This window comes from Chamaea fasciata, unplaced genomic scaffold, assembly GCF_029207755.1.
Source record: "Chamaea fasciata isolate MVZ Bird 193981 ecotype frontalis unplaced genomic scaffold, bChaFas1.0.hap1 SCAF_15, whole genome shotgun sequence".
Taxonomy (NCBI): Eukaryota; Metazoa; Chordata; class Aves; order Passeriformes; family Sylviidae; genus Chamaea; species Chamaea fasciata.
In genome coordinates, this window is record NW_027094100.1 from 2,207,652 (window position 1) to 2,234,410 (window position 26,759).

General features: G+C 42.8%; 1 protein-coding gene across 1 annotated transcript in view; it reads left to right on the plus strand.

The window, feature by feature from the left end:
• Positions 1 to 26,759, plus strand: part of SLIT3 (slit guidance ligand 3) — a 474,694-nt gene that overhangs the window by 410,833 nt on the left and 37,102 nt on the right. The window contains exons 28-29 of the mRNA XM_066197152.1: positions 10,569 to 10,666; positions 16,808 to 16,947. Coding sequence (XP_066053249.1) covers positions 10,569 to 10,666; positions 16,808 to 16,947 — 238 coding nt within the window. The remainder of the gene's footprint in view (positions 1 to 10,568; positions 10,667 to 16,807; positions 16,948 to 26,759) is intronic.

Genomic DNA, 26,759 nt, shown 5'->3' on the forward strand with positions numbered 1-26,759 from the left:
CTGGCTGTGGTGCCGTTGGGTCACCTACAGCTCCCTGGGGCAGCTCTCCAGCTCAGGGGCCAGACAGAGACTATCCCAACAGGGCGGTTTCTCAGTGATGCTGGCTTGGGTGGATGTAACCCCGTGTGGAGTTTGGCTGCTGCCGTGGGACAGTCCCTGCCTGGTTTGTCAGGCTGATCCTGTGTGCAGTTGTAGCTCTGTGCTTTGTTTGGCTCTATTAACACACACACACACACACGTGGGTCGCCATGTGCGTCCTTCAGCTCACAATAATTCCAAGCTGGAATTGCAAAGGCAGTAGAAATTGGAAGGGACTCTAAGCAGCCTGCCCTCATCCACACAAACCAGGAGAGCAAACTCCTCTCTCTGCCCTGGCCTCTCTTCTCTCCTGGTGTCAGGGTCGGGGGGACAGGCGCCGGAATGTCACCTCAATGCCAGGGTTTCGTGTAGAAGAATTCAGTGCAGCAAAATGCTGTTTGTGTGAGGTGGTTCTGCCTTGAACTTTCATTCTAATCGATTCTCCTGGAGTGTGTGTTTATGTGATCTGGGGTGTTTTGTTTCCGTTTGATCATTTTAACCATACTGAAAATGCTTATTAAGGAATGTCGAAGAAGCATTTTCCACTCATAGTTAAACAAAAGAGAAAGCTTTTAGGGATGAGAGATAACGGGTGGCCACATAAAATGAGTAGATCTGTATTTAAGTGTGGATTTTTTAGGGCAAACACCAGTATAAGCAGTAGGTGCTTATAATTCCATATAAAGCTCCTAGGGCAGGAAAAAAAGAGTGCAGAAATCACAGTATTCTCTTCCACATGCTTATTCTGTAAAATTGACCATGCAGCAGTCAGACTTGTGTTAGTTGCTTTTTGCCCTTTCTGCTGTAGTAGGTCTAAAGAAAATGGAAATGTACGTGTAGAAGAGCATAAAATGAAAGGCTTAGGGAGGGATTACTGCCCCAGCTGCTGGCTGAAGGCATGGAGGCAGGAACACACCCACCACAGGCCCTGTAAAAACCCACTCCTGTGGGGTGGCAGGCCCTAATGAGGGCTCTAACAATAAAGCCAGCTCTGAAGAAGTATTCTGATTTTTGTTAGGCCAACAAAAAACCAGATGTTGAGCAGCTCCAGGCTGTCACTGTGTTCGTGCAGTGCTGCGTCAGGAGCTGAGCAGCTCAGGGGATGGGAGCTGTACCCACAGGTGGGCACTGACATGATCATTCTCTTGTCAGCGTGGATCATTCCCCCTCACTTGCTTTTACTACTCTTCTCCTGATCTAGTTCTAAATGAGTGACCAGACTCCCAATCTTCTTTTCCCAGGGTAAAGGAGAAGTTTTTATTGGCATTTAGGCTGAGTTTCAGGGTCTTGTTCTTAGGTTTGCCTGGTCCTATTGCACTAAATGAAAATTTTTTCTTCCTCTGTGATTTTTCTGCCTTTCAGGTGATTGCTGGTTCCTGTAACTGCTTAATCAAGTTCTGTTGAACCAGGTCTTAATTTTCTGCATCCCACCATTTCTGCATGATTGAACCAGCTGATGTAGTTGGCCACAGCTGAAAATCCTTATTGTAAATTTCCTTGTGATTTTCTGTCATCTGTTATCCTTGAGGCTTTCTTGGCACTGAGTGTGCTCAACGAAATGGCTTTTGGGTTTCTTTTGTTGTCCAAGAACATGAACAGAGATTGTCCTGGGAGGCTGATTGCCTGATTTTCTCCTTTCCTTTGGAGATGATGGAATTGATGAAGTTGCTATAAGCAGGCAAAGATGAAAAGAAGAGTAAAGCCACTCGTGTAAATAGAAATGATCTAATGTCAGACTCCTTTGGGAATGTGATTGGGATTAGATTAATGTGTGGGGATAAGTGCAGAAACACTGCAAGGTAGGGTTGTCCCAAAGCTCTCTGACCCCCATGGTCCCCCTGGGGTCCCCTCCTCATGCTGCTCAGAACCTCTGAAATAAATATTGTGCTCTTGCCTCACATGGTGGGCATGTTTCACTTGTTTAGTAGTCTGAAAAATGCATGTGCCCCTTTGATTCTGAAATCAGTGCTGCCTGCCTGGGTTAGCTGCCAGTTCAGCCCACTACCAGATTGATTTCAAAAAGGATTGCTGGTGTCTCTGAGCTGGGAAACCTTGCAGGAGAAGCCCCGTAGATCTCACACGAGCAAAAAGATTACAGTGACATTTCTGCTGAAATAATGTGTATTTCAGTATGAGACCTTTCATCAGCAGAGAGCTGTTGCAAACCAAATGCCGGCATCCTTAACAAACAGGGATGTGCCAGCAGAAGGTTCTTCCAAGGGACTGGGACTCTTCCAGCATCTTTAGCTCTGTTTATTTCAGAAACCCAGTGAGCTTTTTGGAGAGATTTTTTTAATCACAGAATCTCTGCCTCATGTTAGGCTTCCTTGGGTTTCTGTTTGTAATGTGTGCCTCCTCTCCAGGCGGGCTGTTCAGTAGCTTATGTGTTAAAAATACAACAATTATATTTTATATTTATTTCTTAAATCATATTGATAGTATTTTTGTTGTCTCTACAAATGTCCAGTCTTCATAACTTTCTCTACAGAGTTCACATTGAAAACAAGGCACTGACTTTGGATAGCCTGAAAGGAAAAGTTTTATTGTCACTGCAGAATGTACTTAAAAATGAATAGGCACTTATGTTTTTGAAGGTACTAAAAACACTGTTCTCATTCACGAATACTGTTTGAATTAGAGACTACATAGGAAATATTCAGTGTTGGAATTACATCAAATATATTGGGTTGTATTTTATGTATAGAGTCAACCTTCAGCAAAATTAACTATTTTCAGTGCCCCTTATTTTCTTCTGCGTCTCCCAAAATGTTCACACAATGGTCTGGATGAGTCAGTTGTAACCTTGGAAGCTCTAGAGCACCTGTCCAATGCAGTTTGGCACCTCTGCACTCATTTCAGACATGTGCTCCGTGAATTGACTCGTGATGGATTAATGACATATCTCCTGTCATTGATTAAAAGCCCAAAAGACCATTGAAAACCAAAGTGCTTGTGTAAGGAGAGGTTTAGAAGGGCAATCAGGATTTGCATGGTAATTAATATAATTACAAAATAAACCTCAAATGTCCACAGAGAATTAAATTCCATACTCATAGGAGAAGAACCAGAGTTTTTAAAAAATAATACGATGAATCTTTGCATTTTGACTTTGACAAGCATATTCTTGATTACTAGCTGGAGAGGTAATGGAAGGTGTATTATACTCTGGAGGGTCATAAATCTTTCTGATTTAAATGAAATGAGGCTTAAGAGAGCAGAGTTTGCCTAATTTGCTATAAATTGACAATTGTGATTTATTAACAAGGACAAGGAAGTCACTAAGAAGTGCTGCTGCCATGGCCAATTATTGTTTAATCAGATGCCAGATGAATATAGACTGGCATAGGAGGTTACCATACAGTGCTGAAGATGGTGGGTTTTAAATATTGTCTGTATTTTTTACTTCTGATAGTAACACTGAGAAAGTTTGCAGAGAGAGCTAAAACAGCTGAGTGGTGGGAGGAGCAGCACAAGAACAGTATCAGGGTCTCTTCAAAACCTGCCTTCTGTGCCATTTAAAAAATAGTATTTCTCATGTTTATGAGCAGCAGGAAACTCTGTTGTAGTATGGATGTGTCAGTGTAAGTACAGCTGTATAAACAGAGATGCTGAACTGAAAAAAATATTCAGATTGTGCTAGGTAAAATCAGATTTATATTAAAAAACTTTTGTTCCAAACTAGAGGTGGATGAAATGAATTGATTTTTCATGTTAAATTCATTAGCTTCTGAACAGCAGTCCTCAGAAGGCACATTTTTATTATCAGCCCATTGGGATGGGTGACTGAAGAGAAAGAATTAATTCATGCCCAGTGTGAGTGGGGATCTGTCCCTGAGGTGTGGGTGTCTGTGGCAAGGTGTGTGCTCAGAAGGAGGAGTCACAAGATTTTTGTGAACAGCAGGTGATCAAAATCCCTCAACTTCCACCTGGCAATCTGAAAGCCAAAAATTCAGCAAAGTCTGATCCAAAATTGCTGTGATATTATCCGTGCCTTGCCAAATAATTTGTATATATGCCTGAGCAGATGGATCTAACATACGCCCTGCCAGCTCTTCTAGTTGTTTGACCTTGCCAATGAGCATCAGATACATCTTTTCCAGATTGAGTCGTAGCCATTATGTCCGTGGCCAGAAAGAGCATAAACAAGGAAAACAGTTTCACCTGTGTCTGCTGAAAAGCTTCACACTGCTGTGTGTGGCCAGCAGGGTGTCAGCTGTCTGTATGCATCTCAATAGCAGGAAATCAGTTTCGAGTGGCCTCACTGGTAAAATAACACTCCTCCCCAACGCTGTACTGTTCAGCCTTTCCTTTAAAAGAATTCAGGTTAATTTTATATTTTGAAGTTAGTTCCATTCTTCCCACAGTTTACAGCATCTCTAATTATTTGATAGCATTCCCTTCCCAAAGCTGTGTTTGCAGGGATCCATCAAGTCCCTCATGCTGCACTTAGGACCACATGCCCTCCTAGCTTCCATAACTGCTGTAAGACTTGCAGTACGTGTAAAACTTCTTTTTATGATCCCATTATAGCAAATACTGGGTTTCCCTGCCGTGAAAGGCTCTGAAATACACAACTGTGAATAGAACTCGAGAGAATTTTTCCTACCAAACTTGTAACTTAGCGTGTTGGCTGTGAGGCTGAAATACACAGTATCGTGTTTCCTCGGTCAATTATGCAAAATTCTTCTTGTTTCTTCTTTGTATTTATGGCTGCTAAATGTGTTTATTACAGGGAAAACTGCTGAATGCCTCGTTCTTTTTTTCCAGCTAATTTTCTAGTGGAATTGAAGTTTATGTGATAAAACTTTGTTCATGAGACATCTCATTCCCTTCCTGCCCTGGAAAATTTCAATTTACTCCCCAATTCTGACTGGTTTTGGCAGAGGGATAAAGGTTTCAAGTGTTGAAAGAAGTCACTGGTAAAAAATGCTATTAGGTAAAAATTAGCATCAGTTTATACCTTATTGGATAGCTGCATGGCACAGCTTCAGGAAAACCTTTGATCAAAGTTCTCACTTTACTAAGCATGGAAGAAGAAAAACTCAAAGGAAAAAGCTGCATTCAAACTGAATTCTCTTTCTGTGCTGAGTGTCTGTGTCTTCTGTTGCTTATGGATTTTTCCTCCTCTCCTTTCCTCCTGTCCCATCCCATCTCATTTTTAGTTTTTTTTTCATCAGGAGCACCAGGAAATCACTGTTACACACCACATTTAGCCCTTCCCTGTGCTCTTGGACCTTGCAGGTCTGAGTTCAAGGGCAGGTCCCACTGGCACATCCGGGTGTAGCAACACTCAAGTGTGTGCATCAGCCTAGATCAGAATAATTCAGAAAACTGCTAAAATCCTTGCCATGCTCTGTGGGAGCAGTGCACAGCTCAACAAAGTGGCTGCAAGTGTCCATTTATTCTTCATTTCCCAGGATTGGGAGGTTGAAATGTTAAAGCTGGCAGATACTTGTAGGTTGGAATAACATTCCTGGATATACTCATGGAACACAGCGTTCTTCTCGGTTATCTTTCTGTGAATTTTCCTTCCAGCCTCTCATGAAGTGGAAGATTTACTAAGCCTTTTCCCTTAATGTAATGGTTTCTTATTAACTTCTGACCAGGAATCCCATAAGACAAGCGTTGTAATGTTTGTGAGACTGAGAGTTGGATGTGGATGCATTACTCCCACAATTAGGAGTGTAAAGGACAGAGTGTGCAATACAGTGTCTTTGTAGATGTAATTTTGTCTGTTTTCCCTAAAAGCTTTAGCTGTATTTAGACCTTAATAATTAAGTTGTTTATGAAAATTTCCTCGTTCTTAATTTAAAGTCTCTATCAGCTATATTTGTCTTCATTTAGTATTTTTACTAAACACATGAACGCTACCATCTGTTCTCCACATATACCATCTAGCTAAAATTTATTATGAACACATTGTATGTTGTTAACAAGTCGAATAAACTTTGGTATTTCTGTTGTAGAGCTCATTTCTCCAGCATGCTGTGAAACACTGTAGTCATTGAACAGGGCTGTAATTAGTTGGAAAGAGGTCTCCCTATTCCCAAACCAGTGAGGTTGGATAGATTCCTGCCTGTCTGCAGGTGCCTCCCTCGCTGCCTGGTCGTGTTTCTCCTGCAGTCAGCAGTGATGGTTTAATTCACCAGGAGGTTTCCACCTTCTGCCCGTGGTGAGCTCTGTGCTGCCACCCCTTATCTGTGCCCACTGCTGTTAGAAACAGGAGAAGGATCACGTTGGGATGGACAGAGTTCAAACCTCTGCCGCGTGAGTGTGAATGAAACTCTCGGTCTACACAGACAATGCTGATTCTTGAAAATTAATTGAAAAAATTACTGGGGTGGTTGAAACAGTGTCAAGGCAAATGAGTGCTTTTTTTACTGCATTATCCCATGTTCTTCCTGCTGAGGGTTCTTATTAGTTTTTGCTACTTGTTATTGGGTGTTTTATTGATCATGATATAGTGTTCCCAATATTGGATCGTTGTAAAAGCTGGAATTTGGCACAGCAGTACTGAGGAACAGCTTGTAGATACAGTAATGCCCCGTATGGGTAATTTCAAACAAAGAACTGACTTTTTCTGTGTATAGTGAATACTTCTGTTCTCATTCACTGAAATATGGAGCTGGAGCAGCCCAGATAAAGTCTGGAGCAGCTGAGGTACTTCAGCTTTAAAAGGACAGCTGGACTCTGAACATATATGTCTTCTAATAAGTTGCAGAAATTTCCTGTTTCAATGCCTAAACCTTTCCACTCCTGCAGAAAATGAGAGAAAATATATAGAAGTGTTTTGGATCTGATGCCTTCCTATCAGACCGGACAAAAATTTATTGTATCCTAAAAAAGCTCTAGAAGTGAAATACTGCACACAGAGGGACCTTCATCCTCTTTCTGTGAATTGCTGAGACACTCCTATCTTCTTGCCTGTCCTTGAAACAAGTCTGCACCTCTATTTCTGCTTCAGACTTCATTAAAAGGCTCTTTAGTCTTGAAGCAAATAGACAATATTCTCCTTTGTAACAATAGTTATTTCCAGGCAATGTGACTCAAGGAGTATTTCCCAACTCACAGATAAATTAATTTTAGTGATGCTTGACAGCAATTCCATTTTTCCAGTAAGAAGTCTTACTGTAAATTGAGACTGGAGAATTGCATTATTCATTTGAAAGATGTTTCTAGAATGTCTTTAGGCTCTTCTGGGTAGTGACAGTCTCATACAGAAATAAAATGCCCTTGCTTTGCTGTAGATTTATTTGCACCACTATTTTCTGCAGCTTCTCTTCTCTCAGAGTTCTTTGTTTTTCAAAGTCTTCCTTGTTAGAGAAGTTGTACTTGTTTTGTGGGCTGGCAATGTGCTATTGATAAAGTCAGCTCTGAGAAGATAATCCTCGGAGAAGGATTAAGTGTTGTTTGCCCATTTATTACAAGGAGTAAACTGAGTCAGAGAGACTCTGATTTTCTTAAAGCCACATAGCAACTTAGTGTTGCAATTTTCTGGTTCAGCAGCACATTCTGATGGGTTTCCATGCTGCCTGAGGCCCAAGAAGCCAATAATTCAGCCATGTTCAGTACAGAAATGAGAGCAGAATTTGTCATGCAAACTTCATGTACCAGTGCAAGAGACTGAAAGGGTCTTGCTCTCATTTCAACATTTATCTTTATTAAATTTTTACAAGAACATTCAAATTAATCTGACTAATTATAGTGCAAGTGATGGGACTGTTTTACACGGTGTTCAACTGCGACAAAAAGCCTTCAGAAAAACAGATGCTTTGCTGTTTGCTCTGCTTGCCTGCCGAGGGTTTAGTGTTTTGGTGATACCGGGGTGAAGAGTCTGTATGAAATAGAAGTAGCTGATGTTAGTGGAGGATCTATATAGTAATCAATTCTCCAGGGGCACAGGAAAAGGATAAAAACCAACACCTTCCAGCTTCACTACAATAAGGTGGAAAACACCCAGGATTCAGGGCACAGATGGACAAGGGATGGGCAGTGCTGGAGCAGGATCAGTGTCACCGTTCCAGGGTTCGCATCCGCAAAGCGCTGCGGGCCGCATGGTGCCAAAATAAAACCTGCAGGAGCTTCCCTCGGCGCCCTCCCAATTCTTGCCTGAGACATTTGGGAACTGGGGATTTCAAATGGAGAAGGACAGGCTGCTTGGCACACGGCGCAGGGATGGAGCAGAAAGCCTCTGTGCCAGACCTTGGGTGAGGGCCGTGTGTGCTGCTGGCACTGCGGCGTTGGGGGATGAGCTCACAGCAAGGCACGGGTGGCCAGGGCTTTCTGTTGTCCTTTGGAAGTGTTTCTCTTCTGATACAGCCATGGAGAAGTCTGTCCCTCTTTCCTTGTGTTTGCTGGGATTTCAGAACGCAAAGCTGCGTCTCCTCACTCTGGGGAACGCTGGAGACAGAGCCTCAGGAAATACAGCTTTGTTAACAAAGCTCCTCTGTGGCGTTGGATGAAATTACAATATAAAAAGTATAATACATGTATATATACATATTGCAGGAGGCCAGCGGTATGAGACTCAATAAGGTCAAGGGCTGGGGTCTGCCCTCGGGTCACCACAAGCCCCTGCAGCTCCAGGCTGAGGGCAGAGGGGCTGAAAGCTGCCGGGCAGGAAGGGACCAGGAGGTGCTGGTCTCCAGAGACTGAACACGACCACATGTGCCCAGGTGGGCAAGAAGGCCGGTGGCACGTGGCTTGAACCAGAAATAGGGTGGCCAGCAGCACCAGGGCAGGGAGTGTCCCCCTGTGCTTGGCACTGGTGAGGTCACACCTTGAGTGCTGTGTCCAGTTCTGGCCACCAGCACTGCAAGACATTGAGGGGCTGGAGAGTGTCCGGAGAAGGGAACGGAGCTGGGGAAGGGTCTGGAGTCACAAGGAGTGGCTGAGGGATCTGGGGGGCCCAGCTTGGAGAAAAGGAGGCCCAGGGGGAACCTTCTCTCTACAACTCCCTGACGGGAGGGTGCAGCCTTGTGCAAGTCAGGCTCTGCTGGCAATGGGACAAGAGGAAATGGCTGTGCCGGGGAAGGTTCAAGTTGGGTTGTCAGGAGAAACTTCTTCACTGAAATGGTTGTTAGGCATTGGAATGAGCTGCCAGGAAGGTGGTGGAGTGATGATCTCCGAAGGTGCTCAAGAAACAACTGGGTGTGGAACTCAGTGCTCTTGTCTGGTTGTCACAGCAGTGGTCAGTCAAAGGTTGCACTCCATCCTGTAGGTCTTTTCCAGCCCAGTAATTCTGTGATAATCAGGATGCCTCGCCTCTTCACAATGAGCTCCATGTCCTTCTCATGATGGCCCCATGTGCCATCTGCCTGCTGCAGAGTACTGAAGATTTCAGAGGTGTCTGGAGGACTGGCCCGTAGGACATATGAGGAAGAGCCAAGCAGCAGGATTGGACAGACCAGGTCGAATGAACCCTGTACTAGAGTTCACACTCATAAGCTGATTTGGGCTTTTTATCCCTTGGTTAGGCCTAAATGAGGCTGCACTGATACCAAGACAAGCACTCCAGAGACAAATAAAGACAAAACAAAACAGCTACCTGAACTGAATTATGGTATCTGATATTTTTCTTGACTGCAGTAATCTACCAGCTTTCCAGTAGGTGAGCTGGCAGAGGTCCACTGCTAGCAGGATCTTCAGCAGGAGGAGCAGAGTGACCCCGAACTTCTTGTGATTGCTCAGATCCTTTGAGTATTGAGGCTTTTGGGTGGCTTTACTCCTCCCTACTGAGTCAGTAACTGAAAAGCAAAAGCAGAGTCTTTGGTATATTTTCCAGTTTTACAAATAGCTTGTTCTAAATCAGTAGAATACAATGAGCAGAGAAATATGTTTATGCTTTGAAGGGCCAGTAAAAAGTCAGTAGCAGTGGAGGTTTCTCAAGCTGGTGAAGTTCACTTGGAGCTGAGGTATGTTCTAGGGCAATCTTAAAGAATGGAACTGAGTCAGTGATGAAATCTGGGTGTGTTCTGTGCAGAAATCCAAACTCAGCTCCCGCCACACAGGCGGCCTCTCCCTCATGGGTTCTGATTCTGGGAACGAGCAGCGTGTGCTGCTGCAGAGTTGAACTGAGTGCCTGGTATATGCAGTTGTAAATGGGCTTGTGCTCACTGTGTGTGGCCTTCTGCTTACCTTTGGTCCTGAGCTGTTCTTTTCATTGTAACTAACATTAAAGTGTGTTAGAGTGAGGGTGAAAGCAGCTGTTTCCTTAAAACACTCCAGTGAAAAGAGTTCATTACAGTCTTGAACCTGAAGTGATACCGAGATACCCACCAGTCCCATTGGATAAAACAGTTGCCCTGCCAGATTCTCACTGAGGTCATGAATAAATCTGATCGTCAATAAAGAACATGAGGTGATGTCATGGGTCTGAAGACTGCAGACCTCTTGTAAGTGGTGCCACAAGCAGGGTGAAAGAACAGGAGACACTGATTCAGATGACATGAGCCTTACTAACATTGTTTCTTTTGAATTTTCCCAAATAGGGTCGCGACTGCAGTGTGCCCATTAATTCCTGCATTCAAAACCCATGTCAGAATGGAGGGACCTGCCACCTCACGGAGGCAAATAAAGATGGATTCAGGTAGTAGCACAAAGTTTGTTTAAAATGAGATGATAAAATTTAACGTGTTTCTGCCTTGCATTAATGAACTGTAATGGCTGCTTTACAGAAACGGCTGCATGTGGCATTTCTATTTGCCATACAAAACTATTGCTTTGGTTTCATTGCTGTGACATATCGTTTCCTGTGAAACAGGCCTCCTTATTTCCTCATAATGGAATATACATTTAAGAGCTTCTGAGTGGTCTCTATGATCTGCATTGTGTTATCTGCATCCTAAATTTCCTTGGGGCATTTCAGTCTCACATCTAAGCTGTTTTTGTATTTGTAAAGTGAGCATCTGTTGCTTGACAGCCAGATCCAAAATGTTTTCATACTGAAGAATCTTGCAGACAAACAGGCTTTAAAGAAACAATTAAAAAGCACGGGGAGATTACCACATTTTAAGCATTGTGCCTGCAAGAGAATAACCTCGGCAGCTGGATATTGTGGATTTCAGCTTGCCCATAGAACAAAGATGTAGCATAGGTGGGGATACTCCGAGAGAAGTCCAGAAATTTTAATGAGATAGCTGGAAGATCTGCACTGCTGCAGGCACTACTTCACAGCTAAGAAAATACAAGTTTGAGGCTTTGGTCACTCGTTGTCATTCAAATTGATAGAAAGTTTCTTTTTTAAAAAGAGCTGCTAGAATTTTCATAGATTTGCTTCTCCGCGTTTATGCCATTTCTTGCGAAAGGAGAAGCAGTAAACAGAAGAAATGCCCTGACACTTCTCTCTGTGCCTGCCCACCCTCAAGAATTCCCTGCTTCCAGAAGCAGATGCAGCACATCACAGGACACAGGACACTGGGGATTAACTACAGTGGAAAAGCACAGGTTGACGGGGATGAAGGGACACTGTCACAGGCTCCATAATGAACAGCAGCTGGACGTTTTCCTCTGTGGAGAGCAGGAGACACGACCACATCTCCATGTGGAGACATGGCTACATCTCCGTGAGGGGAATCTCCAGGGCTCAGCTGTAGCACCTGTGACAGCCCCTGAGCAGAGCAGAGGAGTCTCCTGAGTCAAGATGTGACTGCAGGGTCATGGTGGTGGGAGAGGAGGGGGAGGCTCAGCGGGTCGCAGCATGTCCGTGCGGTTGTGCTGCTAGACAGACTCCGTAGATTCTGGTGAAACCGCTGCTCTGATCTGACCTACGTCCTCTTGATTCAGATTTTAGCAGGCCCAGCAATTTTTGGAGTAAAAGTTCCGGTTCAGTTTCTGCTTGAGAGAATTAATGGTCTGGTGATCTTCACTTTCCTCTCTGGTCACTCGTGTACATAGCTTTTTCCAGCTTGTGCCAATGTAAAACTGCACCACATTAGAATATCTGGAGTTTGTCGCTCAGTACCCATTTTTCAAAAATACAGCTGACACTAAAAATGCAGTAGTAAAACATTTTATAATATTCATAATAGTGGAATGAGAGCCTTCAGCATATATTTTGGATTGGGTTTTTCTTTAGTATTTTTGTTTTGTTCTGTGGTAGTAGTTTAAGAGTTTTGAATGACCTGAATTGAGAGCTACTTCTGAATTTCTCTCATGAATTGAACGAATTTTACAATTTCAGAGGCTTTGCTTCAGTTCCAAACGAGCATTGTTTTTGAGATCCTTTATAAAGCTGCAGGGGTGGTTTTGTTGCTGAACAGCATTCGAGGCTTTTTAGGGAAGGATTCTGCTTTTATAGTTATTTATATAGTTTCAGTTGGTCTAATAAAAGACACATAAAACCATATCTCATCAAAATCCTGCTGCATAAAAGTGAATGTTCAGCATATGCACTGCTCCATTTTCTCCTTGTTTTTAATTCAGTCAGTCCATAACCTCTGTGGCTCTGCAGGACTGTGGAGCTTTAGCGTGGCTTAGGGAAATGTGGTGAGGAGATGCAGCAGCCAGTGACAAGCAGGATACAGAAAGATTTTGAGATTGAATTTGGTTGGTTGGGTTGGGGTTTTTTGGTGGGAAATCTCTCCAGTGGATGGCAGCAGTCAGAGTTATGTGCAAATAAATTGTGTTCACCAGGATGGGAAAACGCTGCCCTACATTATGTGCTGTGAGGAAGCGGATGTCAGAAACATTTTCATGAGAGGCCTCCCTGGATTTTTTTTTTTTTGTTGTGTGGCCTGTAAAAGAAATTATATCTTCTGTATATTTGCTTCCCTGGGGAAATATATTCATACACAAGCCCTGCTGCCAAACTTGTCAAATCTTTACTCTTGTAAAAAGGAAACTTAAGCCAAAGTTCTCTCCCTATGAAATGCCAAGCTGTTTAACTCTCAAGTTTTTGTGGCCTTAGACAAGAAAATTACCATTTGAAATAATGCTAAGGTGGTGATGTTCCCCCCAAAGACAGGAAACTCTCAGTTTTGACTGAGACTCCAGCCCGACGGCCCCGCTGTGCCTGGTGCCCACAAGGGCTGTCAGCAGCAGGGGCCTGAGGCACTCAGGTTTGCTGGAATAGCAGATCCTGGTGGGCAGCCAAGGGCAAAGGTTCAGCTGGAGTTATTCCGTCCTCTTTTACCCTTGCACTTTTTCGATCCTGAGTAATTTTCATATTCTCTTCCTGCAAGCAGGGGCAGCCTGTGTGTTGAAGAATAGATAAGTGACCCGGTGTGGCTCAGAGGAGTGGGAAAGTGAAGTTCTTCCTCCCTTTGAATTGCTTGTTCTAATCTAATCTGTCTGCCTTGACAAAAGCTTGCCCAAAAAGTCCCTTATTAAGGCTGATAAAAGAGATGGCCAGTGAGACACGTCCTGGAGGTTCAGCAGGCCTGGAAGGGAGGCTTTGGCAGGAGCAGAGCTGTCAGCTCTGCTGCACTTACCCGCAGGCAACAGCTGATCTCCGATAACCTGCGGTGCTGGGAGACAAAGGCTCTGGGTTATTTTAACTTTTCTCCGTATAAAACCTTCTCCATTTCCCAGATTGCTGTTTTTAGCATTTTCCACAAACTGTAAGTAAGCCCTCATAAATGTAAAATCCTGGAACTGATTAACTGCCGAGTGTTAATTCTGCCTAGTTCAAGGAAAAGCATTGCACTTCCAGACTTGCAGGCTACTCCATTGGGATCTAGGCATAAAAGGCATCTTTTCCATGAAATTGCAATATTCCTGAAAGAATTAACTATATCAATTTAAAAGCTAATTTTTTTGGCAACTTGATACTCTGTATGAATTTCTATTTTAATAAACAGATGCTAAAGTTCTTTCATTACATTTTATTTAAAAAATCTAATACAGTAAACTTTAAAAATAGCCAGCTTAAAAAAAATTCATAACATGCTTTGGGTCCAAAATTTTACCCCAAAATGTTGCCATTTGTGTTCCCTTGAAACTTCATGAGGATAAGGGGATGTTATGTAATTCTTTATAGGAAAACACAACACCAATCCCTAAACAAGAGGAATAGAGAATTTGGGCCTTTATTAGAACACAGAAGCTTGGGAAACAGTTGTTTCCTGCCTGGTTCCATTGTTTCCAACATCCACATGAAATGCTGTCTCACACTGCTTCACTACTGAGTCACTGCAAGGTTTTCATCATTGTCTCTGGAATTCATTTTCTCCCTCGGTCAGCTGGAACCCAAGTCTGATGACCTTCCAGTCACTCAGCAAACTTCATTTTTCTTCTAAGCTTTTTCTGGGAGAATACATACAAACAGTCCCAAGCTGCAATTCTTTCAACATGTACTTCAATCCAGGTCCCAAGTTGTATGTTTTATCTTTGAATTTCAGGCCTCGTATCTGGTACATTTGAATGCAAATCAAAATAAAGAATCGTATGTAAGCAGTAATGTAAAGACTCCCAATACTGCATAAGGACCAGTAGCCAAATGTCATCAATTATTCTGACATTTCCCTGAGTATGGAATGTGTCCTAATACTTAGCAATTTATGTTAATAGACCCGAATGAATTGTTACTAATGGTAACTCCACTGTGAACCATTACTGTGATAGTGTTTAATAATGTCATTTTTAATTGCACACATCCAAGCTGTCCCAGTTGTTTTGTGGAACGAAAATGGTGTTATGTTCACATAAAAAACCACCAGCACAAAGCCACTCTTGTTGCTTTTCTTTAAATAGAGAGAAACATTTCTGTTCCCAAACTGAGAACTTGTCTTCCAAGTTGCAGCCTGGAGCATATTTTTATGATGGAGTTATAAACCCCTGAAAGTGGGGGTTTGTAATCAGAAAGCAAGACATGATGAATGTATCACTGTATTTAATGAGATGTCTTTAACCCTCTCCCTGACACTTGCATTGCCACAGAAGATGGTGTGCCAGCTCTTTTTTCTTCTCTGCCTCCTGTGATCCTCTGGCTCTGGGTCAGCAAGAGGACATGTTTATTAGCAATAATGAGCTTGAGACAGGAAAAGAAAATATTCCTTATTGATTTATTGTGTCCTAAATTGGATTTATTGGAGCAGTTTGGTTTTGGTTATTCAGGGTGAAGGTTTTCTAACCCTCATGACCTGTGGATGGTCCCTGCAGAATGAAGATGACTCTGAATGTGACCAGTGTCCCTCTTCTATACCCATCTGAAAGCTTTTACTGTTGTGAAGGCTCATGAAACATTCCCTTCCCATTTTTTCTCCTCTCTATTACTCTTTCCTGAGATTGCACACCATGAGGAATCTAACCTGACCCTCATGATCCAGCCTGGGACTACTGAGGGTGGATGCAGAGCTTTGTGCCATCCCTCCCTTGGGAGTCTCTGTACTCTGCTCAGGCTGTGGCACACAAGAGGAAGGGAAGGAAAAGTCCTGCAGCTTTCTTCAGATTCTGAAGAGCTCCTTTTTCTCCAGGGCTTTGCCCATGTCCACCCCATGACACCTGCACAGAGCAGGATAACCACCTCAGGTCCACGTCGTCCATTGGAGCTGAAAACAGCACGCTGCAGCTACGTCTGCCTTGGAAACTCTCCTGGTTTCCAAAAGCAGTGGATGGCAATTAGTGTGACTGCTGTAGTGCTTTCTGGTTTTCATCCTCATCAATCAGTAGTACTTTTTATTTGTTCAGTTCCTTTTCTGCCATCAGAGCCTGCATAAGAAAGGAAATGAACAGCGGAGTGAATGTGTAGTTTGGACTGGGACTCCAAACAGCCCATTCTGTGACTACTGAACAGCAATGCTGGCACTTCAAAACTGACATTTCAAATATCACTGCTGGCTTCTCAGAAGCCCCTGATATTACTGGAGCACTTAACTCCTGTTTTTAGACTCTCTTTTAGGAAACTCTGGCCTCCACCTCTTCATCACTTACAGATAGTTTAAAATATAAAGGTTCTGTTTGTAACTGTAGCTTCCAGATCTGGAAAGGAAATGGAGTTTGGAAAAAACCCCCTCAAGCCATTCCTCAGCCATTTAGTTTGCTACCCTCCCCTAGGGACCATACATCACACTCCTGTGAGATAAAATGTCTAGTGCAATTATTCTTCACTAGTGTCCACGTTCTCACAGAACCATTACTAGCTCTGCCATGGTCTGTGTTTTAGTTGAATTATCTGGGCACCATCAGCTCTTCTCCAAATAGATGTTGGGGGAGCTGCAGACTTACTGAAATCTTACAGCACTTGTAAAAGCAATCATTCCCAAACATTTCTTGTTTGGACAAGTGACAAAGTAGTAATGAGAAGAAAATGCTCATGTCTGTAAACTCAACTCAAGCTGCTGTTCTTTGAAGAGACCGAGGTATCTAAGAGCTGCCAAGTTGTCCTGTGATTGTGCAGTCCTCTGCAGACAGATGTCCACGTTCTCACAAAAACATTAACAGGGAAGCCAAGGATTTGAATATTGTGATGAATGTTTATTCTCCTGCCCTGGAGTTGCTTACATCAGCTAAGGGCCAGAGTTATCAATAAAGCAAGCAAAGGGAGCATGGCAGAGGCTGGCTCCTGAGGATGATTTCTGTCTCCTGTAAATAATTACATGACCCCAGGAACCGTCAGACTGCATCTCTCACCAGACACTTGGGGTTAAATTGCTCTATGCCCCACAGCAACAGTGAATTTGGCTCCAACTGACTTTTATATGTTTTAATTTCAGTTTTATACCTCAGACCTCCTGGCCCTTTAGATTCATGCTAACTTTTTTCTTTTTTTTTTTTTTTTATTTCTCCAAAGCTGTTCTTGTCTTCTTGGGTATGAGGGGGAGAGGTGTGAAATAAACCCAGATGACTGTGAAGATAATGACTGCGAGAATAACTCTACGTGTGTGGATGGGATCAACAACTATGTGTGTCTCTGCCCTCCTAATTACACAGGTAAGAAAAGGCCACAACCAGAGAACAGGAATCCATGAAAAGTGCCTGAAGGGAAGGGTCTAAATTCATGTTTATTTAGTGCATGAGCATATAATTCACTGAAAATCGAGTCCCCTTTTAAACAATCTAAATCTCTTCCTGGAAAAATGTTACGTCTACTAATATTGCAATATATGTGCTCACAAACGTGGCCACTTTTCTGAGTCAAAATACTGATCCCTCACTGTAAAATGCATTAAAAAACAGTATTTAAGGGATCAGAGAAGTCTCCGCTTCAGCATGCGCGTTCTCAGTACTGAGCTGAGCCTGATACACACCTGTCCTGAATCTTGGAAAACCTTGGCTTAGGGGGCATGGCGTTCACCTGAAATCTCAGAGGTCTGCATGTGTTACATACAGTGAGCATGAGGATGTGCTGCTAAATTCCTGATCTCCATTTCACAAGTGGGTGAGCAAAGGATGTGTAAGAGGCTGCAGGCTCAGCTGTTGTCTTAGTGTGACCCAGGTCAGGGAGCAGGGTCAGCTGCTGGGTCTGTGCTCACAGGGGTTGGTGATGGAGCTAGAAATGGGACGAGTGTCTCCAGCACTGTCCTGCATTGCAGATAAATTCCTTCCTAAGCCTTCTGTGAGAGCAAAGACTCTCCAAAGCGGAATCTAAAACTGGTTTTCCTCAAGCCATTCTGGAGCATTCCGTGGACACATTCACAGAGCATTAGCCCAGCCCTCCTGGCTCAGCATGGAGGGTAAGGAAACACCTGCAGGAGTTCCTGCTCCAGCCTTTGAAACTGGGGTTGTTACCTCCTGAGCATGGAGAGGCAATGAAGGGCTTCTTGTATGCTGGAATATATTACATGTCAAGGGATTTAATGAGGATCAAGCTTGAGTGGCTGAGTAAGGCAGGAGGAAAGCTTCTAGAATTTCCAAACTCTTAAAATACTTTTGTGGCTGATACAAAGGAGGCCCATGTAAATCTTCAGCTGAGAAAAGCCTTATGACTCAAATGTACATTTATTGGGTCTCTAAAATGATATTTCTGCCAAAACCTAAAAAAATTCAGCTTAGCAGAATAAAGAGTTCTGCTTGTAGGATGTTGAGCCCATTGTGCTTACTTGTGCACTATTTATGTCAGCTGCTCTTGGGTGGTTTCTAACAGAACGCAATGCAAGGAGGCAGAGTCTTTACATTTACAACAGGAAATGGATTTGACCAGCCAAGAAAAGACACAGCCAGTAAGGAACTGAATCCAGCATATATGCAAATGCACTTTCCTTTCCACAGGATTATTGTAGAATTTTTTTTTCCAGACAGTAAAGGTAGGAAAGAACTAGATTGGAATTTCTTCTCAAATGGCTGTCTGGATAATGGCCAGGGAACTCATGTGATACTTTCAGGGTCAGTTTTGAAATATTTTTACTCAACTTCCAGTGGGTTTTGTTTTGTTGTTTTTTGGCTTTGGGTTGGTTTGGTTTTTGTTTTGTTTTTTTTTTTTTTTTTTTTACCTGAGTGTTGTCTGTGCTGTGCCTACACTGCTTTCCAGGAGTTTGTCAAATACCAGACCTCAGTGTTGCCATGTGTATAATACACAGCCACACAATAAGCGTGTGCTATCATAGTGCAGGCAATAAGCTTGGTTGAAAAAAAAAAAAGAAAAAAAATTGGAAAAAAAAAAAAAAAAGAATTTTAGAAGAGATGAAGGAAATAGTTCCAGAAAATGTGATGTAGATCATAGGTGAAAAAGCTTCCAAAAATAGAGGTGTTACTTAAATTAGAATCTGAAGGGTTAGAATAGTTTGTGTTGCTTAAAATAGGAGGAGTTTAGTGAACTGTGATACCAGAATTGCCCAAACCTGCTTTACCTCCATTTTGGAGGGGCATTTTTCAGCAAACCAGATCAGTCACCTGGAAGCACTGACTGCAGTGCAGCTGGCTGGGCTGAAATGTCCCTCAGAGCCACCCCTGGCCTCAGATCAGGGCAGGGAGCAGCATAAAATGGCTGGAAGAATTGAAGCCATCAGCCAAACCAAAGTACACACAGACCAAGCTAACCTGAGAAATGGTTTCGAGGGTCCTTATGAGATGAATCCAAACACAAGAAATGGGGCATCATGTGAAGTTGCCCAATTGGCTGAACAGAAGTGGAGGAAATGCCACGGAAGCACAGAGGCAAGCCATGAAAGCACACCTTGAAATGGTCTGTGTGTCTGACCTGGAAAGAGAGGGGCCTGCTGACCAAAGAGTTGGACTGAAGGCTCCTGTGACATCCAGGGCATCTCTGTGTTTATTCTCTTCAGATGAACCTTTCTGTACTGAAGGGATATCTGACACTACTAGATGAGTTCAGTATTGCATAGTGTATGAAGGCCAAGAGTTCAGAGAGAAAGCAGTTCACTCCACGGGTCAGGAATGCTTATTCCTGTGCTCAGAGCTGTGTGTTGAGGTACCTGCCTCTTTCTGGTGCTGACTGTGCTAAATGTTGTGTTATCAAACTGTGTGTGCTGCAGCATTGCCAAGTGTATGGATTTGATCTACATGTGGATGAACAAAGAATGGCAGGGTTGTGCAGTCCAGGAAGCAATTTTCCTGTGAAGTATTGTCTGGGGGACAATGAGCTCTCAGTGCCTGAAAGGGCACAAACATCCATAGCCAGGCTGGATCTAACAGGACAGAAAATGTAGGTGATATCTCTTTATGTTGTACCCAAATATTATTCTTACTCATATATATATATATACACTTATACCAAATTCTTAGTTCTGTTGTTAACAAGTAGACAGACAGAGTAAACTTTTTTTGCTTTTTTTCTTCACCAACGCTCACATGGAAAACAGAAATTTCTTTGGAAGGTTGACTGGCTGGGTTTTGTGGCTGAACAAATCCAGACCATCCATTTTTATCAGTGTAATTATGCAAGAGTTGTTGTTTCTACGTACAAATGGGATTTCTCAGCTGTAGTCAACCCCCACGCTCAGTCAGGAGTGGTCTGTCTTGCACTGGAGCTTTCTGCGCTGATAGCCTGGGATGTTTGCACTAACCTGAGCTTAGAGGTGCCCAGCTCAGACATTGCAGATTCCTGCTTTTCTCCCCTGCCAAGCAGGGAGCCTGAATCCCTCATCACTCCTTGAATGCCACAATGCTGCTAACGCTGCAGCGATATTTCAGTAAACTCGGCATTTATGGAACAAATGTATGCTGTAATACAAAAGAAAAAAGAGAAAACCAGTCTGAATGCAAGGAGGGAGATCCAAGAGTGTGTATATGTGTTCTGTAAGAAATGGTGAGGGTCCTCCTTGGCTCAGTTGAGTAATGGTTAAATCATGATAGTAAATCTTATGTTCCTAAATGAAATACAAATTAAAAATGAATGTGTTGAAAATTTTGACTCTTGACAGAGTCACAGGATCCAGGCTTTGGTTTTTTCCATACCTTAGTGTTTTCCTGCTCTATCTGCTGTCTGCCTGGTTTTACTTGTTATAGCCTTTTTAGGGAACAATATCCCAAATTATGATGCATGAATTTTGCTTTCACTGGTTGGAAAAATGAAGGCCAAAAATCTTTCTTCAATTAATAAGATTTTGCAGTGTTTTCTTTTAAAATTCTTTGACAGTCTTTCCCCCGACTCAGAGTAGATGAAAAATGGCCAATTTGTTAAGTGACTGCTGAGGAAGGAATTTCCCACACTCCAGCCCCATTTCACTTTCATTTAAAAAAGGGAAAAAAAAAACCCACCAAAAAGCAGCCCACGCTCACACAATAACCTCCTTCCTAGATCTTTTCCATCTATTAACTTTAAAACAATGTGGAATTACAAATAGATTCCATGAAGTAGTAAATGCAAGTTAAAGAAGACAAAACTGAGAGGAATGGAGGCAGACAGCTGAATGCCATAAAAAGCTTCAAACCCGTACCCACCATCACCAGGTTTCCTCACCATTATTAAAATCAATATTTTCAATATTTGCTGCCTGTATTTAAATAACCAACCTGATACTGGTGCCGTGTAGCAGAGTCCTGATGACTTTGTCAGCTGATGTCTTATTTTTCCTCTGCCCAACTGGTTATTTTAATGCTGATATTATAAACGTGTAATTCCTCCAGGACAATCATGTACCCAAATCCTGCCAGCTCTGAGGAGTCTGGGGCTGGTTTATGACCTGCTTGGACTTCTGGTGGTTTCCAGCTCCTCCTTACAGCTTTGTAGGCTCTCCTTCCCTTCAAAAAGAAACATTCATAGGGCCATTGAAAGAGAAGGATACGTGTTGGATCAGCCACCCTGGTTCTTGTCCTTTTTGTATTTTCCTGATCTCTGCCTTTCTGGCTGTAGCACGACCTGTGTCCAGCTATTGATACAAACATTGTGTTCTCCCTTTAGCCTGGTGGTGTAGGAACGTAGGGCAAAATTCAGAGAGCTTTTCCCTTCCATTCCTTGTTCCTGTTCCCTACCGTTACAGACCTCCTTCAGACCATCAGAGTCCTCGACTCAAACACAGAATCTCATCTCTCCAAAGATATCCTCAGCCTCACTGCCCTCTGTGCCTCCACGTGAAGTGGGGTCCAGACTTACACAGAGGAACAAATGGGCTGCACCAAACATGTCCTGGGCGCTTTGAATGCTTTGGTGCTTCGCCTGCTGGTTTATTTGGTTTTGTTGTTTGCTGTGACTTTTCCTCCTCCTGTCTGATTTTAGCAGCAGAAATATGTAGCACTTACACACCAAAAAAAAAAACCCAACCAGGAAATATATTCCTATTTGCCAAAGAACCTAAAAAGCCTCAACAATGCTCTCACCTCTTTGTTCTGACATCTAAAAAAAAAATATATATAATTAGGTCTGAAAATAGTTCTTTACTAAAATACACAGTAACCAATGGCAGAGGGCAGGAGCAAGTGTTTTAAAATAGTTTTCTTCCCTGGGAAAAAGCTGCAAGCAGTTTGTATCACTGGAAAAAAAAATCTCTCTCAAAATAAATAATAATAAAATAAAGCTAGGAACTATTTATGGTTTGATATGTTTGGAAGAGAAAGCTAAGATCTGTTTTACCTTAGGGAACCTTGTGGTGTCCTGTGGTAGATGGTATCTGAGAGTTTTGCAGCTCTGCTACTTTTAGAGCCCAATTCCCTGTTAGTGATTGTGGGCCCTTTTCCTGGAGTGTCCCAGTGTGGTAACTCTGTCTGGCCAAAGCCAAGCACCCACTGCAGCCAAAGAGCTCCAGGGAAAGCAGCTGGGAGGGGCTGGTGGCTGTCACTGCATGCTGGAGCCCTCCCATCTCCGACTGCCGTGACACTGATGTGACACTGATGTGGCTCTGTCCCTGAGCCAGCCAGTCACCCCTGGATAGCTTGAGGTGGAGCATGGCACTGAAGCTGCTTTTTTCCCCCCGAGGTTTTGCTACAGGAACAAGGAGGTTTGAGGTGGCGTGGTTCAGCCTTGTGGTTCCACAGGGATCTGGGCCGCCTAATAAATGCTGAAGGCTTAAACTATCAACTCCTTTTCATCTTTGGAACTTCAGCCGTAATTTCTCTCAAGACAGAGAAAATTGTGGCCAGAGTTTAGTGTGTTTTCTTCCTTTTTATTTGAAGTAGTTCTGCCTTACATGGAAGTTTCTCAGTTTTAGTTACTTGGCAGATGTGATGTGTACTTGCTTTCTGCGTGAAACACAAAAAGGCACCCACATTTCCCAGTTGTGTAACTAGGAATGAGAAGTGCTGGAAGACCTGGAAGGTTTGGGCTTTGTTCAAGAGCCTAAGCCCGTTTCCAGCCGTATTTTATGAAGAGAGAACCACATGTCACTGCTATCAGATTGGACTCTTATCTGATCACACTGGGAGGAAATAGCGCAGCAACTGGCAGTGCTGCAGCCTGTCTTCAGCCTGTGTGGGTGTCCTGCTAATCTGGAGTGCTCAGCTCCAGGATCTCCTCTGGTCAAACTCTCCCATCTGTAAAACGTAAAGTGTCATGTTTGTGGAATAACATACACCACAGAATTCCTCCTTGTTCATCAGGAGCACAGCATGTCTGTAAGAAAGTGGAATGACAGCTACTGCTGTCCTTTAGGATGAGCAGAGCGAATTCATCCTCAAATGGGATGTGAGAGTCATTAAATCCAGTCTGTCGAGAAACACAGTGGGAAACAAGGAGATCAGTCAGCTCCTGGAGCGCTGTGTGCTGTGAAGGGACCCACGCTGGAGCAGTTCTTGGAGAGCTGCAGCCTGAGGGAAGGAGCCACATTGGAGGAGTCCATGAAGGGCTGTATCCCATGGCAGTTCTGGAGCAGGGAGCAGAGGCAGAAGGCAGGAGTGCTGGAGATGAAGCATTTTTAACAGGCTCCAGCAGGAATCCACAGCGTGCCCAGAGCCCTCCCTGCCAGCCCAGGAAGGACATCTCACATAATGTGTGGCGTCTCCGGTGTGACCTGCTGCACTGGACTGCGTGGGTAACTGAACTGATCCTCAACTGCTTCCAAACAACTGGAAGACATCCATATGAATAAATACAGCTCAAAAATGTAGGGTGTCCAGCAAAATTAAGATCTTTTCCAGACACAGTGGTTCTGAGGAACAGTGCTTTAGGCAGGTCACCACCTTGTAGGGGCACTGGAAATTATCTGGTTCAGTTAATGTTCCACACACTGTATTGTGTGGCATTTGAGATGTTGAATATGGTTTTTCATACTTCAGCAGTGCATAGAACACATTCCTTCTTCAAGATTCTGAAACAGTGAAAGGATCATTATTTCCCTGTCCAGATCTGGTTTCACCCATTCTCCCTTTGTTGAGCCTTAAGGTTAGGGAGAATTGCTCCTTGAATCTGAAAAATAAGCCACTGTGGGAATCCCAGTGTGGAACTGAACTTAAGGGTTCCCGCTTAACAGGTCAAAACCTGGTAAACCTTGGGAGTTTTTAACGATTAAGAAAGGATAAAAAGCATAAAGTAACTCTTTGCCTCTGAAATATTGTGGGCAGTGTTTGTCAAGCAAAAGCAAACTTCAGTGATCGTGCAGAATTAGCTACAGTGCGTTTCAGGTGATTTATGTTTTTGAATCTAACACGATAGCATTTGCTGCTGAAGGATTTTCACAGAGTTTCTCATTTATTCATTGCAAGTTTAAATACTTTGGAAGCAAAAAATTCATTTTTCTGTTTTCTAAGACGAGCCTCAAATCATTTGCATTGAACATCAACAACATTCCTCACTGAATTACTTCCCTGGAGGAGCACCCTGTGTGTTCCACCCAACCATTTTTAGGTTCAGTGTCCTGAAACTTCCAGTTGGCACTGACTTCTTTTTAATGACTGAACAGAGGGAAGGGGAAAACAAAACACAAGAAAACATTTCTTCCAATACAATTTATTAGATACAAAATGAGTGACCTCCTATGGGAAAAACAGCACGGTGGTTTTTATTAGCAGCAAAGGGACGAGTTCCATTCGGACTTACCTGGCAGAGTTCAGAATGTTGCAACACACAATTTAACCACTCACCCTGTGCAGCCTGGAAAAGTTTCCATGCTGTGGATCCAGGCCAGGCTTTCTCCATCCTTCCTTCACCATAAGCACGTTCCTTTTCTCAAGTAATACTGTGAAATTCTCGACAGCATATTTACTGCCAGTCTTGCAGGCCCTACTAAAGCTTCTCTTGCATTAAGGACGGAGATATTTTCTGTGTGGTTTTGTCAGTATATTACAACACAGTATCACCCGACTGACACATGGAACAAAAGAGGAATCACTGAACTCATTGGTTGCAAATTGGTGCTCTATGTTGTCTTTTCAGAACTGCAGTTTCACTTAAAGATAAATAAGTAAAATACTTTTACTGCATCCAGCTTCTCTTTTACTGATTAGGGAGAAACAGTGTAGCTTGGATCCTGGTTTTAAAAGTCTAATGGGGCATGAAATAAATAGCTCTCATGACAGCACAGAACGGAAAAAAAGATAGATGATGATTAAACTGTGTGTAAAAGTCATCTTTATTGCCCTATTGTTGTTTTGGCCTCGTTCTGAGATGTGGGGAAGGCTACAGAAAAGCCCAAGCGTGGTTCTTGGCAGCTCTTCATAAGCAGTGAGCCCTGTGGAAAACCCCGTGAAATTCATGATTCTGTTGAAAAATAAGACCAGGAAAATGTTGCAAGAGGGAAAAGAAAAAGAAAAAAAAAAAAAAAAAAGAAAAGGAAAAAAAAAAAAAAAAGCTTTGTTTTTCTAAGACAATGCCAGTGAAGGGGACCAGGAAGGTAGAAGGAGAAGAATACCTTGGCTATTGTTCAGGGATTTTTTTCTCTCTCTCTCTCTTCTTTTTCCCCTTTTCCTTTGTTTTGTTTTTGTTTTTGCATGAGTAGCAGCAAAGGGAGATCCACCTGTTAGAGTTCCACCTGTCATTATAACTTGGTTCTAATCTGAAAACTGCAATATTTTGTGCTATATCAGACTGTTCTCTTCATCTGTCCAGCATCTGCTTGCATGTTACCTATTCTCTTCAGCTTTGATTAAAGAGAATAAGTGTGCCTTGATGGAACAAAAAGCATTATTTGGGATTAAAAGAGTTGTTTAACTGATTAGAAAAGAAACATAGCGGTGCTTTTCCTGTCCATTTTGTAGAAGCGCTTCAGAAACCCGTGTGTACCCACATTGGAGCTGTGATTTGAGAACATGTAGGAGAGAGGAAAATGGGGAGGTTGGATGGTTTTCTGCACTTGGGAAAGCATCACACTGAAGTTTTCTCTTGTTTTAGCATGATCAAATATCCTCCACAAAGACAATCAGTGCTGCTAGGAGTTGGCTTAAGATGAATGTCCGGTTTGTTTTTAGGCTCACATAACTATCCAGTGAGAAATTTGGACTAGACCTTTAATTGCTGCACAGAGAAGCAGCCCTGTGTCACTCCAAAAAAAAAAAAAGGGGATCACATTTTTCCTCTGATACTGACATTAAAGCGACCAATGACTGTTGCGCTCTCAGGTCTGAGGGCAGATTTTTTGGCCCAGATATTTTCTGAGTGAATAAAATATGAGAAAGACATTGTGTAGCTGGTGCCTTGGGTTTTGCTTTTCAAAAAGTGTTTTATTTCCCTGGCGTGCTTTCTGCAGCATCTACTGATCATTGGTGGGGCCTGAAATAATGACCAAGAGGTATTTTCTTTCTGAGATGAGGCTGCTCTAGTTGCAAGGCATTCCCAAGTGAGCTCCCTAATCAATGATAGATGGGAAAAATAACAGGAAGGATCCTTAAATGTTCCAAGTTTTGCATGAAAAATATCATTTTTTTGGATGCTGTGTTTGGTACCTCGCCTAGAATTCTCCCGCATTGTGATAGTGGTATCTTCAGAATGACACAGTGAGTCATAATATTTGACATTTGGGGAGATTTTTACTGGATCTCTAAGCACTTGTCAAGGCTGTTCAGAAGAATACTTAAAGAAGAATTATGATTTCCTTTGAGAGTTTTGATACTGTTCATAGTTTTTTAAAGCCTGTTTGCTTCAAAACAAAAGAAAAGAAAAAATAGAAACTTCAGAAGTATGTATTGACCATTTTTAGTGAAAGGATAGTTGAAGGCATCTATCCACACTCTCTTCAGTTATTAGATGGTCTTCCAAAATTAGTTCCAGCTTTAGCTCATTTGAGCTCTCTTAATGTCACCAGCCAGTTAATTTCTTTGATGTTTATTTTCACATAAGATCCATAGCACATGAGGGACATGGGGAATATCAAGATGACAACCTGGCAGTTCTCCAAGCATTGTAGCCAGCTCTGACCTGCTCATGTTCAGGTCTGCCCCAAGGCTGAGGGAGTGCCTTTGCTAGTTTTTGGGAGGGTTGG